The following is a 16,000-nucleotide window of genomic DNA, read 5'->3' as shown; positions in this document are numbered from 1 at the left end:
CCGGACTCCGTTCCTGCGTAAAAGAGGAAGGAGGGTAGGCTTGGTAATAGGGGAAGGAGAGCAACAATTTGTCTTCCTCCCACTGCCAAGAGCGAGAAAAATGTGCAATCAAGCCGGGCTCAGTTTTTACCAACTAAGTCAGCTCAATCTAAAAGCATGGACCAAGCTGATCTCGGTTCCAGCCGAGCTCAGCTCGACAGGCTGTGCAAACCGAGGGTAGGGATGGGGGTGGGGTTGGTGGTCAGGCCGAACCTGGCCTGGTCGCATTTCGCGACAAGACTGAGTCTTGCTCGGTCCACCAAGAAGGAGGCGAGAGGGTCGATAGCCCGATGCAGACGATAGGAGCAGAGGCAGAAGGTGGGTGGTGGCTTCAGCCGCCCCGCCTGGTCGGCATCCAAAGGCCATAACAACAACCAGCGACTGTTGCTGTCCTCTAAGAAAACAGGGGAGAGGAGTGGAGTAGGGCCGAAGGCCGCTGCTCGCCGCTGGTGATGTGGTCGAGAGGGTTCAAGAAGACCGACCACCACCATCAGGGTGGCCCAGCCATGCCCTCCAAAAGCTATGCCTCCAACAGAGGTAGAAACGAAGGAAAGGGGGCGACAACAGGGGAGTGGCCTCAACCACCCCCCTTCCGGCTGCCCCACCAAAATGGCAGCAACAGCCTAAGGTTGCTGCTAAAGACGAGAAGTCAAGGATGGGGTGCTAGGCATCCTCTCACCTGACAAGCCAGAGCCACCACCGCTGGTGGATCAGGTTTGTCGTCGAGCTAGCAAGGAAGAAGAGACAGGCAGGAAGGCAATACCTTGCTGAGAGTGAAAAAAAAGAGGGAAGGTGGTCCACGGCCAACAGAGAGCACAGGGAGGGAAAAAGGGTCGGGCCCTGGCTGTCGTGGGCAATCGAGGTGGAAGGAGAGAGGGGCAAAAAGGAGAGAGAGAGAGAGAGAGAAGCGAGCGTACCTGAGGGGCAACACCAGTCTGGGTGTGCCGGCGACAAGAAGGAGACGAGAGGGGAAAAAGAAGAGGGAGGAGAGAGACAAGGTTGGGGTTGGTTGTGTCGGCGAGAGGAAGAAGAAGACGAGAGGAGAGAGGTTCGGGGTCGGGGAACTCCGGCGAGCAGAGATCCCGGTGGGTGGTCGGGGTCGTGCATCGATGTTACTCAGGTGAGGGAGGTGGTGTCGCGTCGGGAGTTTCAGGGTCGAGGTCTCCGACGAGGTGCAAGGAGGGGTGTCAGCTTCGTGTGTCGGCGTAACTCAGGCGAGAGTCGGGAGGGCTTCGAGTGTTTTAAAAAGAAAAACCCCACTGAAGGGGTTTTTAAAAGAACATGGGGGGGGGGGGGGTATCGATCCAGATCCAGGTTAGATCCACTCGGATCCAACCTGAATCCAAAACACTTTTTTTTAAAAAACCATGAGTCTTACACCCATGCTTGAATCAACCTACACTACTCCCTTTCCATACAAATTTAGAGAAAAACCCGTACCTTGATTCGAAAGTTAAAAAAAGACTAGAGAAAGGATGAAATACGTTAAAGAAACTCTTATTCTTCTCTCTTTTTCTTTTCTCTCCCTACCTCACGATTTTCCCTCTTCTCCCATTTCTTTCTTTTTCTCTTTCTCTCTCTCTCTAGAAATCGAGTTCTAGAGAGAGAGAGGGTTTCTAAGCCCTTTTTATAATTTTTAATAATGACTCTAGAGGGGGTGACACCCCCTTCTAGATTCATAGGCCTCATCAAACCTTATCATCTAGAGATTTTTAATATGTTTTATTTTTTTATTATTTTATCCTATAGAATATTCTAAGGGGATGCCCCCCTCTAGATGTCCCATTGTGGTAAAGTTCTACCCCAGGTAGAACTCTACCTCATCCTTACTCTTTAATTTAAAAGGTTTGTTTTTAAAGTTTTAAATTTATTTTAGTTTTAAATTGGCATGGATGGATTATGGATCTAGGTTGGATCCACAATCCAAATCCATATCCAATCCAATTGGATCTCAACCCAGACCGGGTCCTAGTCAATATGGATCCTAGACTGGGTCCAGATCCATATTAACATGAGCCCATCAAAGCGGGTCAAGTCCAATCCAAACTGAAAAAGACCAAAAAATAAAGGTAAGTCATTTTAGAAAAATACATTTTTTGAAACAATCGTTATCCGGTTTCAAGAAAATAGATCTCCTACGAGATCTACGTTCTGAGACAAATCTAACAATGGTCTTAGCTCAATTTTACTTCTGAATTTTGCTTGAATTTAACCTAAAGTTAACCCGAATTTTGCTCGAATTTAAAAGTTAAAAACAAATAAATTCACTGATTTTACTTAACATATTTAAATCTTGTCAGTGGGCTCTAGACCAAGCCCGGACCCAAGTTGACGTCATCCCATAATTAAATATTTTTCATGATTTTATCAAACTAAATATAAATATTAATTTAAAATTATATTTTTGGGCTTAAAAATCATGGAAAATTTACAAGGTATTATAGAGTTCAATAGGAACTTAATCGAATTTCACCAATTCCACACCTCTCTTGATCAATCTACTAGAATTTATCACAATCCACATGAAATTCATCATGAAAATGCACAAACTCACCGATTACCGGTCAGATTAGAATCGATCAATTTGAATTCTATCCAATCTAATTAAGAAATGTTGGATCTGGTCCTCCTTGCTGCAAATCACTTCTCCAACACCAGATTCAATCAGAATTTGCAGTCGAACAACTGAATTTTGCTTGATCTAGGCGCATCTACACTCGATCACACCAAAATTGAACCCGGTTTGCATGATCTACTTGATCTCTGCCAAGAACTCATTCTTCACCATTTTTTTTGAATTTTTTTTATCTGATAATGAAACTAATAGCTCTGATACCAATGTTATAAGCCTCAAGCTTATGACCATAGATCTAGGTGGGATTTGGTGGAAATGAAGGATCTAGGTGAAACGGCTAGGAGAAGAAGGCAAATGAGGCTAGAATATGGGGAAATGGTGGAAAACGTGGGAAAGTGTAATGATCCCAACTCATACCCAAGAAAAGGTGTAGAAATTTATTTATTTTTTTAAATCAATTGAGAAAAGTTTCCCAGAAACTCGGGGCCTTTACAGTTCTATTTCACATCCACAAAACCACAATGAATCTTACACACCATCCTTCAAACCAAACCCAAACTGAATCAACTTTATTAATTAAGAAATGATAGTCATGAGACAAATAAATAAGAACATCAGAATGCATAAAAGGAAATAAAAAAAAAGAGCCACGTTGTCCATAAAAGTCTACCAAGCAGTCGTGTAGTTCTCTCGTAGCTCATCTCATGAGCAAGTCACCTCACTGAGTATCTCAGGCTGCAAAAACACCAAAAGTAGGGTATCAAAATCCAAAGAATTTTGCGTATGAATCCCTCTAATGAAACAAATAAGAATAAAGAATACATATAGGATTCATGCAATAATTTAAAAGAATACTACTAGAATAATTGCACAATATCAAACAGTAAGAAATACTCACCATGCAACACGATGCAAATTCATGCAATTAATATACAGGATAAGTAAAGATCAAGTAAATATGCATGATCTAATGTATAACAGGAAAATGCATAATTTCAGTGCATATGCATGAATAATTTATTATCTTTGATTAAGTTCTCTTTCATATGCATGTCCCTATTAGGATGCACATACACATTTAAGTGCACATGTATGAATATGGTTGTGGACAAGTAACCATTCCACAACCATACTTTCATTTATGAATCATCTCAAGTTGGACAAGTGAACACACATGCATTTATGTATATGCGAAACAACATCAATTTCATGTATGTACTTGGGCTTGAATCAAACTTCATATAGCCTAGTGCTTAAGCATGTCACATCAATTCAAAACATGTGAAAATTTTCATTTATAACATGTATTAAAAATCCATATACATATACATGAAATCTGAAAATTTTAACATGCATACTATGTAACCATCCACATTCATACTTTCAATTATGCATCATCTCAATTAGAGCATATGAATAATTAGATGCTTATGCACATGCCAAATACAAATCAATATCATGTGTAAACCTGCTCTTAAGTACAAGTTGTAATGGCGCATAACTTTTGTGGATGACTAGATCATGATTATGCTAGTGCAAGAGGGCTATTGTTTATATGACCTTTAAAAACTAAAAGTCATTCCTTAGGCATGGCAATTGAAGACTCTTAAGATAAACACTTGCACAAATGTATTTGCTATTCTATTTTCATCCTATCACTCTCTCTCTCTCTTTTCTACTTTGTTGCTATTTTTTTTTGTTTGAAGTTTAAATGTACATCTTGTAAACAAGTTGAGTTGCTGAAATTCGATTTAAGTTTAGTTTGGTTACTGCCTTATCTAATCTGAGGGAACATATTCATGAGGGAAGCTTTCAAGCTTGGTGTTCAAAAGAAAGTCAAGCTCCACGAACTTGAATTGGGAGCAATCAAATATGTAAAACATTATCCTATATTTGCATGGACTCCCAGTAGTCTGAGCAAACAAGAAAAGTACACGTATATTGAAAAGTAATGGATATAAACACAGTGTGTACTCAGCAGCAACAACTTGTAGATGCAGACTTTCATAAGATTCACATTGTTGACCTATTGACTTTGATAGAATCACCACCGAAATTGGTGCAAAGCTTTAATGTTTTTGAGCTGAATGGTTTCTGTTGCTCTGCACTTTTTGTTGGGAAAACTTTAGACTATCAATAGGTCATTGTAGGACTATCTGTCTTAATACTTGGGTATATTTCACTTATAAAGAAAGATGTCATGCTTAACAAACCAAAACCCATTCCCATATTCTTTCTGTTCTCGTCATGGTAAGTCTATTTCCTCAGTGAGAGGTTACAATAATATTATAGACATGGGCACTTTGACAGCTTGGTTTGCACCTAACTTTTCGTGTGTTTCAGCTGGGCCTGTGCACCGCCTGCCAGGGCCTGGGAGCCAGCCCAAACCAAAAGGTTTTGTATATATATATATATATATATATATATATATATATATATATATATATATATATATATATATATATATATATATGGTTGTTGACAGCATGCCAGCCCTGCCGGGTGGCTGAGCCTGGCAGGGGCTGTCAGCCCAGCACCAGCCCAGCCAAGTGGCTGGGCCTGTCAGGCCAACTGAGCCAGACAAAACCCAGATATAAATACAAAATTTCAGTATGACATGCTTATGCATAAAAAAAAAATCCAGTATGCAAGTACAGGAAATCTTCCATTCAGATATAAAGATATAAACTTGATTCACAGTCAAGAAAGCATGCTTGCACAAATTTTCTATTCTTTTACATTCAGATTTTTACATGAATTTAAAAAAAATACGAACATGCAACAACACATGCTTGTAATGATTTCTACCATACCACCTAATACACTGTTTTAACATGAATCAAAACCACAAATTCTATTTTAATATTGGAATAAGCTTTATACAGAATTTGTGCTATCGACCTGCAAAATCGCAATATATGATTTTCTTTTCCCCCTTTTTTTTTTTAAACAATAGCACCCTAAATCGATGGCTCATCAAATATACATATGCATGTATCAGCGCGCGCGCGCACACACACACACACACACACACACACACACACACACACACACACACATATATATATATATATATATATCGAAAAAGATGAAAAGGATCAAGAATACAACCATGGAAAAACATGGTTTTAAACACCTTTTCCATGGATTTCCATCAAATTATTGCATGAAAATCCAATCTATATCAATTTCTCACTTGATTCAAGAGAGAAAACCCATACCTTGAATAAAAAAGTGAAGAAAAATAGGGGTGAATGTTGAAAAACGTGGGTGGAGTGCTGGAGTAGTTCTCCTCCTCCTCTCCTTCCTCTCTTTCCTTTCCTTTTCTCTTTCTTCCTTTCTCTTTCTCTTTCCTTTTTTTTTGAGGCTATTTATAAAGAAAAAGAGGGGTTATGCCCTCCCCCTTCTCAAGCCCTCTCTAAATGGGCTGGAGAAGGAGAGTTTCCTCCTTGGGACTCTCTCACAATCTTTCTAAAAAAATTTCAACTCTCTTGTTTTGACTTTTTTTCAAAGTTTTCTAATTTTCCAAAATGAATTTCTTTTTTGGTTCATATCGCTGACCCCAATTGTTTTGGGATGAAGGCATAGTTGTTGTTGTTTCTAATTTTTCAAAAGTCCCTTCTTAAAATTTTTCAAGCCTTTTTAGGCATGAGTAAGGACTCTATTAAGAAGTCCTTCTCAACCCTAAAATAAAAATTTCGGAATTAATAAAAATTAATTAATTCATAAAAATTAATTAATTCATAAAAATTAATAATTAATAAAAATTAATTAATTAATAAAAATTAATAATTAATAAAAATTAATTAATTAATAAAAATTAATTAATTAATAATTATCAAAAACTTTCAAAAATAGCCAAATTAACTTAGGAGACTTATTAACCTTATTTAACTCCAAATTAAATATTTTAGATGAATTTAAAGCTTGAAAATTGTTGGGCATAGATTTGGATTTGGATCCAAATCCAAATCCATTTCTAAAAATCCAAATAAATTTTGGACTGGACCAAATCCAGATTAATACAGATCTTGGATAGAGTCCAGATCCATATTAATTTGGATCAAATCCATCGGATCTAGTCCAATCCAACTCCGGATCCAAACTGACAAACTGCTCCTTTTTTGAAAAAATGCAATTTTCGTGCCACCTGAAACTCAAATTCAAAAAAGTGACATACCGTTGCGCTCAGCATGTCTAGACGCATCCAACAACATATTACACGAATATCAAATTCCGATTTTTGCCCAAAAATAACCCGAATTTTGCTTGAATTTAAAAGTCGAAAATTAAACTTTTTCTCACATTTTGATAGGCTCGTCTCGACCTAGCCGATGAGCCTGGGCTAAGCCCAGACTCAAAAGTATCGGTTAAAAATTGAGGTTCAAATGTTTTTTCTCCCAGACTTAGCCAAATTTTCGAAAAAATAGAAAATGACTAAGTAAGAAAATACATGGTATTGCATAAAGAGACTCCCTAAATTAGGCTAACCTAGCACTAGGGTCAATCCTTAGTTAAGTTTCCCTAGGCTAAGGCCAATCCTACTCTAGTGGAACTAGAGAGGCCAAGAGATTCAAATTTCAAAGAGTAGTTTATTGAGTAATTATGTAAAAGATTACAAAATGAAGGCTAGAAGTCCTATTTATAGACTCTCTAAGCCAAGGCTTCCTCTAGAAGCTTCACGAGGCATCTCTATTACAAGGCTTCTCAAAGAAGTTTTCCAAAAGTCCAAAATACCCCTTATCCTTTTTACACCCTCCACATGGATTATGTATTCTAATACAAGGATATCCCAAACCCAAGACCAAATTACAAGATCATTAAGCACACTTACAAGCTAAATGGAACCAAATACATATCCCATGCCCAAATAAAAGTGGTCCAAAATCCAAGTGGATCTAACACAAGCCATGAGGTTTGTAACATACTGTAATTTACAAGGTTATCTTATGTGGCATATGTTGAAGTGAGATGCAACAAGGTTATAAGATTAATGAGATGGTGACAATGCTCTCTCTCTCTCTCTCTCTCCCTGTTTTTAAATGTAAAATAGTCAAAAAAGACCGTGACACGTGTTGACCATGTCAGGCACATCGTTGACCATAGTGAACATCTTCACTATATCCAAAAACATGCATCATAGAGGACTACCAATATTGGAAACATTAAATATCTTCTTGTCACCAGCCAAAGCGGAAGCTTGACCATATAAATAATCACACTAAAAAGTAGGTGCAACAGACATTGACAAACATGAGAGAACTGGTTGTTTAAAAGGCAAAGGATAATAAATAATTGAAAACTAAAGAAAAATAACGCAAAACTGTCACCTAACAAATCCAATAAACTTTGCCCACCAAGCATCTGCTAAACTCCATTCTTTCCCCATAATCAGCCAAACTACATGAAATATGGCTTCTGATCGAACAGTAAGTACTGAAAAAATCAATACAATTAGCATAACGAGAGACCACAACTGAGAACGAAATCCTGTTAAATAAATTAGAAAAAAATTGATGTTGTCAAGAAAAGAACCATATTCACGTCCTGAAAGGCATTCATTTGGTAAACAAAAAACATCTAAAGATGTAAATCTGCAATACTGCATGCTCGTATTAAAAGTTTCTTGTATTTACATTTTTTATTCCAACATGTAATATACAGAAATTACTTACTAATGCATATTTCTTGATATTTTCATGCAAATATTGTGATGGGAAATTTTCAGAATGGCACCTAACTAATAGGTTTACTTCAAAAGTACCCCATAATGTTTCTGAATCTTCAATAACATACTTCCTGCATTTTCCTCCATTGATTCAAAAAAGACTTTTATCAAATTCACCCAGTTAGAAATGTACCTCTCTCTCAGTTTAATTCTAAATTGCACCACAATGTCTCCAAATCTTCAATAACATACTTGACCTTTTCCCCCATCAATCAAAAAAGACTTTAACCCAATTAACACAGGTTTTAACTCTAGTTAAATGTTAGAGATTTGCTGCCTCCCCCCCTTCCCCCACACCTGTGTGTGTGTGTGTGTGTGTTTACCAATAAACTCTCAGACCTTCGAAGATATGGTTCATGAATGGTGATAGGGTCGTCTTCTAGATTGGATTCTGCAGTCTCATGAGAGTCTTCAGGAGATCTATGCATGACAATGAAATCATCCATACTTCCCAAGTTGGGCAAAATCGGGTTTCTAACCTCTATTTCATTTTCAGAATTTTGTTATGAGAAGTATGACACTTTCTCATTGAAGCTGACGTCTCTTGAAATAAGCATTTTTTAATCTTCAACATCAAAACATTTATATCCTTTTTGGGTTATTGAGTAACTAAGAAATACACATTTTTTTGCACGAGGGTTGAGCTTATCACAGTGACGGGGTGAAATCCACACAAACACTTTACATCCAAAAGTGCGTAAGTGTTCCATTTTGGTTTTCCTTCCCTTTAAAATCTCTAGAGGAGACTTTTCTTGAAGGTTTTTTGAGGGGAGTCTATTTATCAAGTAGCAGGTTGTCAAGATGGCTTCGTTCCAAAAAAGTTTAGGGACATTACTTTGAATCATAATAGCACGGGTGACTTCAAGGAGGTGCCATTTTTTTCTTTTCGCAACCCCATTTTGTTGAGGTGTTTCAACATACGTGGTTTGATGATCAATGCCATGAGCCTTTTAAAATTCATCAAAGGCTTGATTTTTTTATTCTTTCCTATTATCTGTTCGAAGAGCCATGATTTTGACGTCAAATTGAGTTTCCACAAACTTGTAGAACTCTTTAAAGGTAGTCAAAGATTCATCTTTAGATTTCATGAGGTAGATCCATGTGCATTTTGAAAAATCTATGGTATATTGATAGTGGTTGTAGTAACCACATGACTGAAAACAAAAAATTATTTGTGGACTTAAATGAAATGGTCTAAACTGAAGTTAGAACAGGTGATGATAATAGACTTGTTGTCAAGGGACATGGTGATATTCTTGTTAAAACTAACCGTGGCAGCAAGCACGTCACCGATGTTTTCCATGTTTCATGCCTCAAATACAATCTTTTGAGTGTTGGGCAACTTATTCTAAAATGATATGATCTTCATTTCAAAGGAGAAATATGTGAAATCAAGGACAAGAAGAATACTCTCATAGCCGAGGTGAAAATGCCTTAAAACAAAATGTTTTCATTTATATTTCAAAGTATTATTCTTCATTGCTTTAATACTATTATTAAAGATCCATCATGGTTATAGCATCTTCGATATGGGCATTTGAATTTCAGTTCTTTATCTCTCATGTGCAAAAAATATATGGTCAGAGGCATGCCTAACATTCATCAGCAAGACAAAATTTGTGAATGTTGTGTTCTTGAAAAACATCACAAAGACTCTTTTCCTGGTGGCAAATCTTGGCTAGCATCAAAACCACATGAGCTGGTTCATTCTGATCTATGTGGCCCTATGTGCACCACATCTATTGGAGGTAATCGTTACTTTTTAACATTCATTGATGACTTCAGTCGAAAGACGCAGGTTTGTTTTTTAAAAGAAAAATCTGAGGTGTTTAAATATTTTAAGCAATTTATGACATTTGTTGAAAAGCAAAGTGATCTTTCTATTAAAACCTTGCGTACTAATCGTGGGGCTGAATATATGTCCAATGAGTTTGAGGAATTCTTGAAAAAGAAGGGCATCTGTCATCAGTTGACTACTTTGTACACACCTCAACAAAACAATGTTGCAGAAAGGAAGAATCACATGATCATGGAGATTGCAAGAAGTATGTTGAAATCTAAAGGTATGCCTAATATATTCTGGGCTGAATCAGTGGCATGTGCTATCTATCTTCTTAATCGTGCCCCCACTAAAAGTGTTCAAGACCTAACTCCTCAAGAAGCTTGGAGTGGGCAAAAACCACGTGTTGCTCATTTGAAAGTATTTGACAGCATATGTTATTCTCATATTCGCGATGAACGAAGGAGCAAGCTTGAAGATAAATCTGAAAAATGTATCCTTGTTGGGTACAGTGAATGCTCAAAGGCTTACAAGTTTTACAATTCAATCACCAAGAAAATTATCATAAGCAAAGATGTAAAATTCAATGAAGAAGAATCTTGGAATTGCGATGGCGAGAATGAAAATAAAAATTCACATTTCATCAATAAGGAGGAGAGTTATGAACCTAATAGTGATGGTGGCAAAGGAGATACTTCACTCTCCTCTCCATCTGTGCATTTATCACCATTTTCCTCATCTTCAAGGAGTTTTGAATCTCCTTCTATGAAGACAAAAAGTCTTCAAGAAATTTATGAAACAGCAAGAAAAATTTTTGAGGAAGATTTGGTGAATTTTGCTTTATTTGCATACGTCGATCGAATTACTTATAAAGAAGCATCTCAAGAAGAAAAGTGGAGAATTACTATGAATCAAGAAATGGACTCCATTGAAAGAAATCATACTTGGTAGTTGACTGAGCTCCCAAGAGGACACAAATCTATTGGCGTCAAGTGGGTATATAAAACAAAGTTTAACTCAAATGGAGAAGTTGAAAAATGCAAGCTCGGCTGGTGGTAAAAGGTTACAAACAAAGGTATGACATCGATTTTAATGAAGTTTTTACTCCTGTAGCTCGCCTTGAAACAATTCGCATGGTGATAGCTTTGGCTGCTCAAAGAAAATAGAAGGTCTATCAAATGGACGTTAAATCGGCTTTCTTGAATGGTTTCCTTGAAGAAGAATTGTATATTGATCAACCTTCGGGTTATATAAAGAAGGATGAAGAAAACAAAATGTGTCGATTGAAGAAGGCTTTATATGGGCTGAAACAAGCGCCAAGGGCTTGGTATAGTTGCATTGATGGATATTTCTTGAGGAATGGTTTCAAACAGTGTCCTTTTGAGCATACTCTCTTCATCAAAGAAGACAATCAAGGAGAGTTCTTAGTCATATGCTTATATGTTAATGATTTAATAATTACCGGCCCCAGTGCAAGCATATATAAAAATTTCAAGAAGGATATGATGAACGAATTCGAAATGACTGACATGGGGCTTCTCCATTTTTTTCTCGACATTAAAGTAAAGCAAGCCGAATATAAAATATTCATATCTCAAAAAAGGTATGCTGAAAATATATTGAAGAAGTTCAGAATGGAGGGTGCTACACCTCTTAATACTCTCATGAAAGTTGGATTGAAACTTAGCAAAAATGATGGTGAGAGAAAGATCGATGCAACTCTCTATAGAAGTCTTGTTGGTAGTCTTACGTACTTGACTGCTACAAGACCTGATATTATGTTTGCTGTCAGCATGATTAGCAGATTCATGGAATCTCTTTCTAATACTCATTGAGACATAAGCAAAAGAATTTTGAGATATGTGCGTGGCACTATCGATTATGAAATTCATTATAAATGTGTCAAAGATTCAAAGTTGGTGGGATTTTGTGATAGTGATTGGGGTGAAAACAGAGATGATAGTAAAAGCACTTCAGGTTTTGTTTTTCACATTGGCTCAGGTGCAATCTAATGGGCATCGAAGAAACAAGTTGTTGTGGCTCTATCCACAACCGAAGCTGAGTATATTTCATTGGCTCTTTCTAGTTGTCAAGCTCTCTGGCTAAGGTGGATTCTTCATGAGTTGAAGCATCCTCAATGTGAAACCACTCCTTTGTTTTGCAACAATAGTTCAACCATAGCACTCACCAAAAATCCAGTTTTTCATGGCAAAAGCAAGCATATTTGAATCAAGTATCATTTCATTAGAGACTTGGCCAAAGATGGAGATATCAATGTTACGTTTTGCAAGACTCAAGACCAAGTTGCTGATATCTTTACAAAAGCATTGAAGAATGAAACTTTTAATAAATTGAGAGAGAAATTAGGTATCGTTATAGTCTAGCTTAAGAGGGGTTGTTGGAATTATAAGCTAGACTCTTCGTATTCCTTCCTCATTTTTGGGAAACTCATTTTACATTAAGGCTTGTTGGAATTATAAGCTAGACTCTTCGTATTCCTCCCTCATTTTGGGAATTCGTTTTACATTAAGGCTATCTGCAGTTTTCTATGCAAACTCTTTAGGTTCCTCTCCCATTTATTTCTTCTCCTTGAAAATGTAATAGCTTTTTAGTTTTTCTATGGTAGAAATTTACTATGTAATTAAATTTTGGTTGGGCTTGAATGCTATATATATATATATATATAGCAACCATGTATCATCATTTTGATAAGTTGTTGGATTGTTTTGAAGCAATTTATAGTCTTCTTCTTCTCTTGCACCATTTCTGCATGTTTTTCATTCTAGAGAACAATCTTCTTCTCTAGTTTGTTGTTTTATTTTCAACAATGGTTATGTCTTGGGGTGTAAAGCTTCTAGCTTGATCACAAACAACTGCGGCGGCATGTTAAAGATGGACACGCAACACTCCAACTCATTGTCGTTGAACTCTTTCTCTAACATATCTCGAATATGGATGATCCATCTCTCCTTATTGAAGCTTCCCCCGATGATGACAAGCTTGCTTGCCTAACTGACATGGTGAACAATTTATTCTCCGCGTCCTTCTGATGCTCCTTTCTTTGAGAAAAAGAGATGAGTGTTGTTGTGTTTGTGAAAAGAAGAGCCAAACAGGGTATAGTGTTTATTGATTGGCAAATTTGGTCTTAGGAATAGTTTCTTTTACTCAATAAGGAAAAAAATTTGTCAACCAGTAGTTCCTTTAAGAGATTGTTCTTGAAAAAAAAGGAACTTGAATGGTAGGTAGAGAAAAAGGGACTTGAATGGTAGGTGGGGGTTCTCCCTATCTCCTGAAGTTTGGTAATCCAAGCTTTATTTGTTGCTCATCAGCTGCCCCCCACCCGCGTCTGGACTCAATATTATCCGAATGGAAAATGAAAAAGAAATGAAATAGAAAGAAAAAAAATAAAAAGTGTAAACATGGATCTGTTGCACAAGATAGTCTATTTATCTTAATTTATGTTTACAAAGGGCAAACAAAAATCATTTTTTTTTATTACAGTGGTACTTATGCTCTATGCGCAAGTGTAAGATGCAGGTCTAAATTTATTGATCTCTTTCAAAAGAAAAAAATGATGAAAGTCATGATTCAGTGAGTGTGATGTTCAATATCCTACAAATTGCACCATCGCACTGTTGTCGAATCTTCTAAATTTGTACGAAAAATGATCAAACCATCCAGCAGTACCACTGGTGTCTAGCTAGGCATTCTGGAACCGCAAAAGCACTTGTTCTGAATTCTAACACCTCCTAGCCAGTCTTCGGCCAACTTGATATCGGAGTGTTGACATTAGATCGATTCAGCAACATGGTATCTTTATTTTTTTAATAATATCTCCTTCATTTTTTGTCCCTAAAAAAAAAAGATATCGGAATGTTGCTCAATCTAATGTTCGTACGTGCGTCTAGAATCCTGGGTATGATTACGACTGCTGGCGAAATCGGCTACCAGCTTTGTTCCCCAACCAGTGAGAGCAACTATAAAGGGAGCATAGGTCTCCTCCAAACCCGTCATCAGCAAGAGCATGATTGAAGCTAAGAAAGTTAGGATCTTCCATGATCCAAACACTGACTTCTTCATAAAGTTGGCCATTCTTAACACCCCACCTTGACGTATAGTAATTGTTCATGTCCTTTATCACCTTGTCCAAAAACTCCACCTTGGTGAGCCTCGCAACTTTGCTCATGTTGTTGAACATGCAGGCAACCTCTGCGTCGCTCTTGAGATGGTTGCAAATGATGCCTTTCTCCCTGAGGATCTTCACGTCATCCTTCGTGTCGATGATCCCGTTCATTAACTCCATGTACCTAGAGAACACGAGTGCCCCCGGTGCGACCGTCGCCTCCTAGGCCACCAAATTCCTTATCATCACCTTAGTGTTGACATCCAACGTGATGTTTGGTAGGAACAAGGTAACAGTTTTCACGTCAAACCTTATGCTCCTTAACCTCCCCGTAGTTACACAGAACCTCACTCCCGCCCTAGTGAGCTCCTCCACAGACGGTATCATGATCTCCTCCACTGATGGCGGCTTCATGTTGCCATCATCATTGCGCCTGTCCCCAGTGTCATAGTCATCATCGTGATCATCATCAACCAAATCGAGGGCATTATCCGGTGAGAAGAGCTTGAGGCATCGTTCAATTAGTTTCTTCACCCTCTGGATACAGCGAATCAGGCCAGAGAAGTTGATGGAAGCGAAGCAGGTGACGATGGTAGCACAATGCTTTCGAATGTGTTTGCCTGGCTTCTTTTTAGACGTGGATTGCTTCTCGGTGTCTTGTGCTTCCTGCCTCTTGTTGTGATCCTCGGTTTCTTGAGTATCGGGCGGGATCTCCTTGGGTGGGATGATGCTGTAGTAGAGGGCTTCCAGAAGGTGGTTGCACTTTGATATCTGAATTTCTGGGGGACGACAAATCATCTTGAAGGGGGAGAGTTCCATGTAACATCGTTTTCATCCCCTCCTTCAATTTCATGGAAGAACCAAGTTGTATATCTAAGAGAAACAATAGTACGAAGAGAGGTATCTGATTCTCCAGCATCATGATGTCTCTAAGGATGTACTGTTCAGACGCCTTTCTCCCAACGTAGTTGATGAGGTGAGACCTCCCCGAAGAAAGGGGCTTGAGGAGGGATCGTTCCATGGGGTCGAGAGAAAAGAATTGGAGGTACTCGAGCAAGAAGCAAGCATCGATGGCCATCATCCAGATGAGAGTGACGCGGTTGTACTCGAGGTACCTATGGTATCAGGACTTGATCTTGTGCTCATGCTCGTCTAACTGATTGATGACTTTGTGAATCTTGCCATTGGGGAAGGACCTTTGCGCCCTTCTAACAGCGAAGAGCTTGAACCTCTCCATCTCCTCCAGCTCTGGCTTCCAATGGTGGTATGGCCCAATGGCTATCTCTTGGGGTGTAAAGGCTTCTGGTTTGATCGCAAACAACTGTGGCGGCACGTAAAAGATGGACACGCGGCACTCTGACTCGTAGTCGTCGAGCTCTTTCTCCAGCTCATCTCGGATTTGGACGATCCATCTCTCCTCATTGAAGCTTCCCCCTAATGATGATAGGCTTGCTTGCCTAACTGACATGGTGAACAATTTATTCTCCCTGTCCTTCTGATGCTCCTTTCTTTGAGAAAAAGAGATGAGTATTGTTGTGTTTGTGAGGGGAAGAGCCAAACTGGGTAATGTATTTATTGATTGGCAAATTAGGTCTTAAGAATAGTTTCTTTAACTCAATAAGGAAAAAAAAGCCAACCACTAGTTTTTTTAAGAGATTGCTCTTAAAAAAAAGGAACTTGAATGGTAGGTGGAGGTGGGGGTTCACCTTATCTCCTGAAGTTTGGTAATCCAAGCTTTATTTGTTGCACATCAAC

At 38.2% G+C, this 16,000-nt stretch overlaps 1 protein-coding gene across 1 annotated transcript; it reads right to left on the bottom strand.

Annotated features, from left to right (window-relative positions):
- Positions 1 to 14,044: 14,044 nt before the first annotated feature.
- LOC149833895 (putative UPF0481 protein At3g02645) lies at positions 14,045 to 15,713 on the bottom strand. The gene is made up of 4 exons (XM_090009228.1): positions 15,442 to 15,713; positions 15,138 to 15,360; positions 14,585 to 15,043; positions 14,045 to 14,467 (listed from the first exon to the last, which is right to left on the bottom strand). Exons 1-4 carry the CDS (start codon positions 15,711 to 15,713, stop codon positions 14,045 to 14,047), a joined length of 1,377 nt encoding a protein of 458 aa, XP_089865354.1.
- Between the last annotated feature and the right edge of the window lie 287 nt (positions 15,714 to 16,000).

The sequence above is a fragment of the Nuphar pumila genome, chromosome 6, assembly GCF_984573655.1.
Source record: "Nuphar pumila chromosome 6, dmNupPumi1.hap1.1, whole genome shotgun sequence".
Lineage (NCBI taxonomy): Eukaryota > Viridiplantae > Streptophyta > Magnoliopsida > Nymphaeales > Nymphaeaceae > Nuphar > Nuphar pumila.
Note: the sequence above shows the minus strand (reverse complement) of the source record. Positions and strands in the feature narration are given on the sequence as shown.

Bases quoted from the DNA above. Each gene is read 5' to 3' on its own strand.
- LOC149833895 (XM_090009228.1), bottom strand. From the start codon at position 15,713: ATGTCAGTTAGGCAAGCAAGCCTATCATCATTAGGGGGAAGCTTCAAT. The intron at 15,361-15,441 runs GTCCTTCCCCAA...CTGATACCATAG, and splicing joins GCTGTTAGAAGGGCGCAAAG to GTACCTCGAGTACAACCGCG. The intron at 14,468-14,584 runs GTAACTACGGGG...TTGGTGGCCTAG, and splicing joins GGGCGGGAGTGAGGTTCTGT to GAGGCGACGGTCGCACCGGG.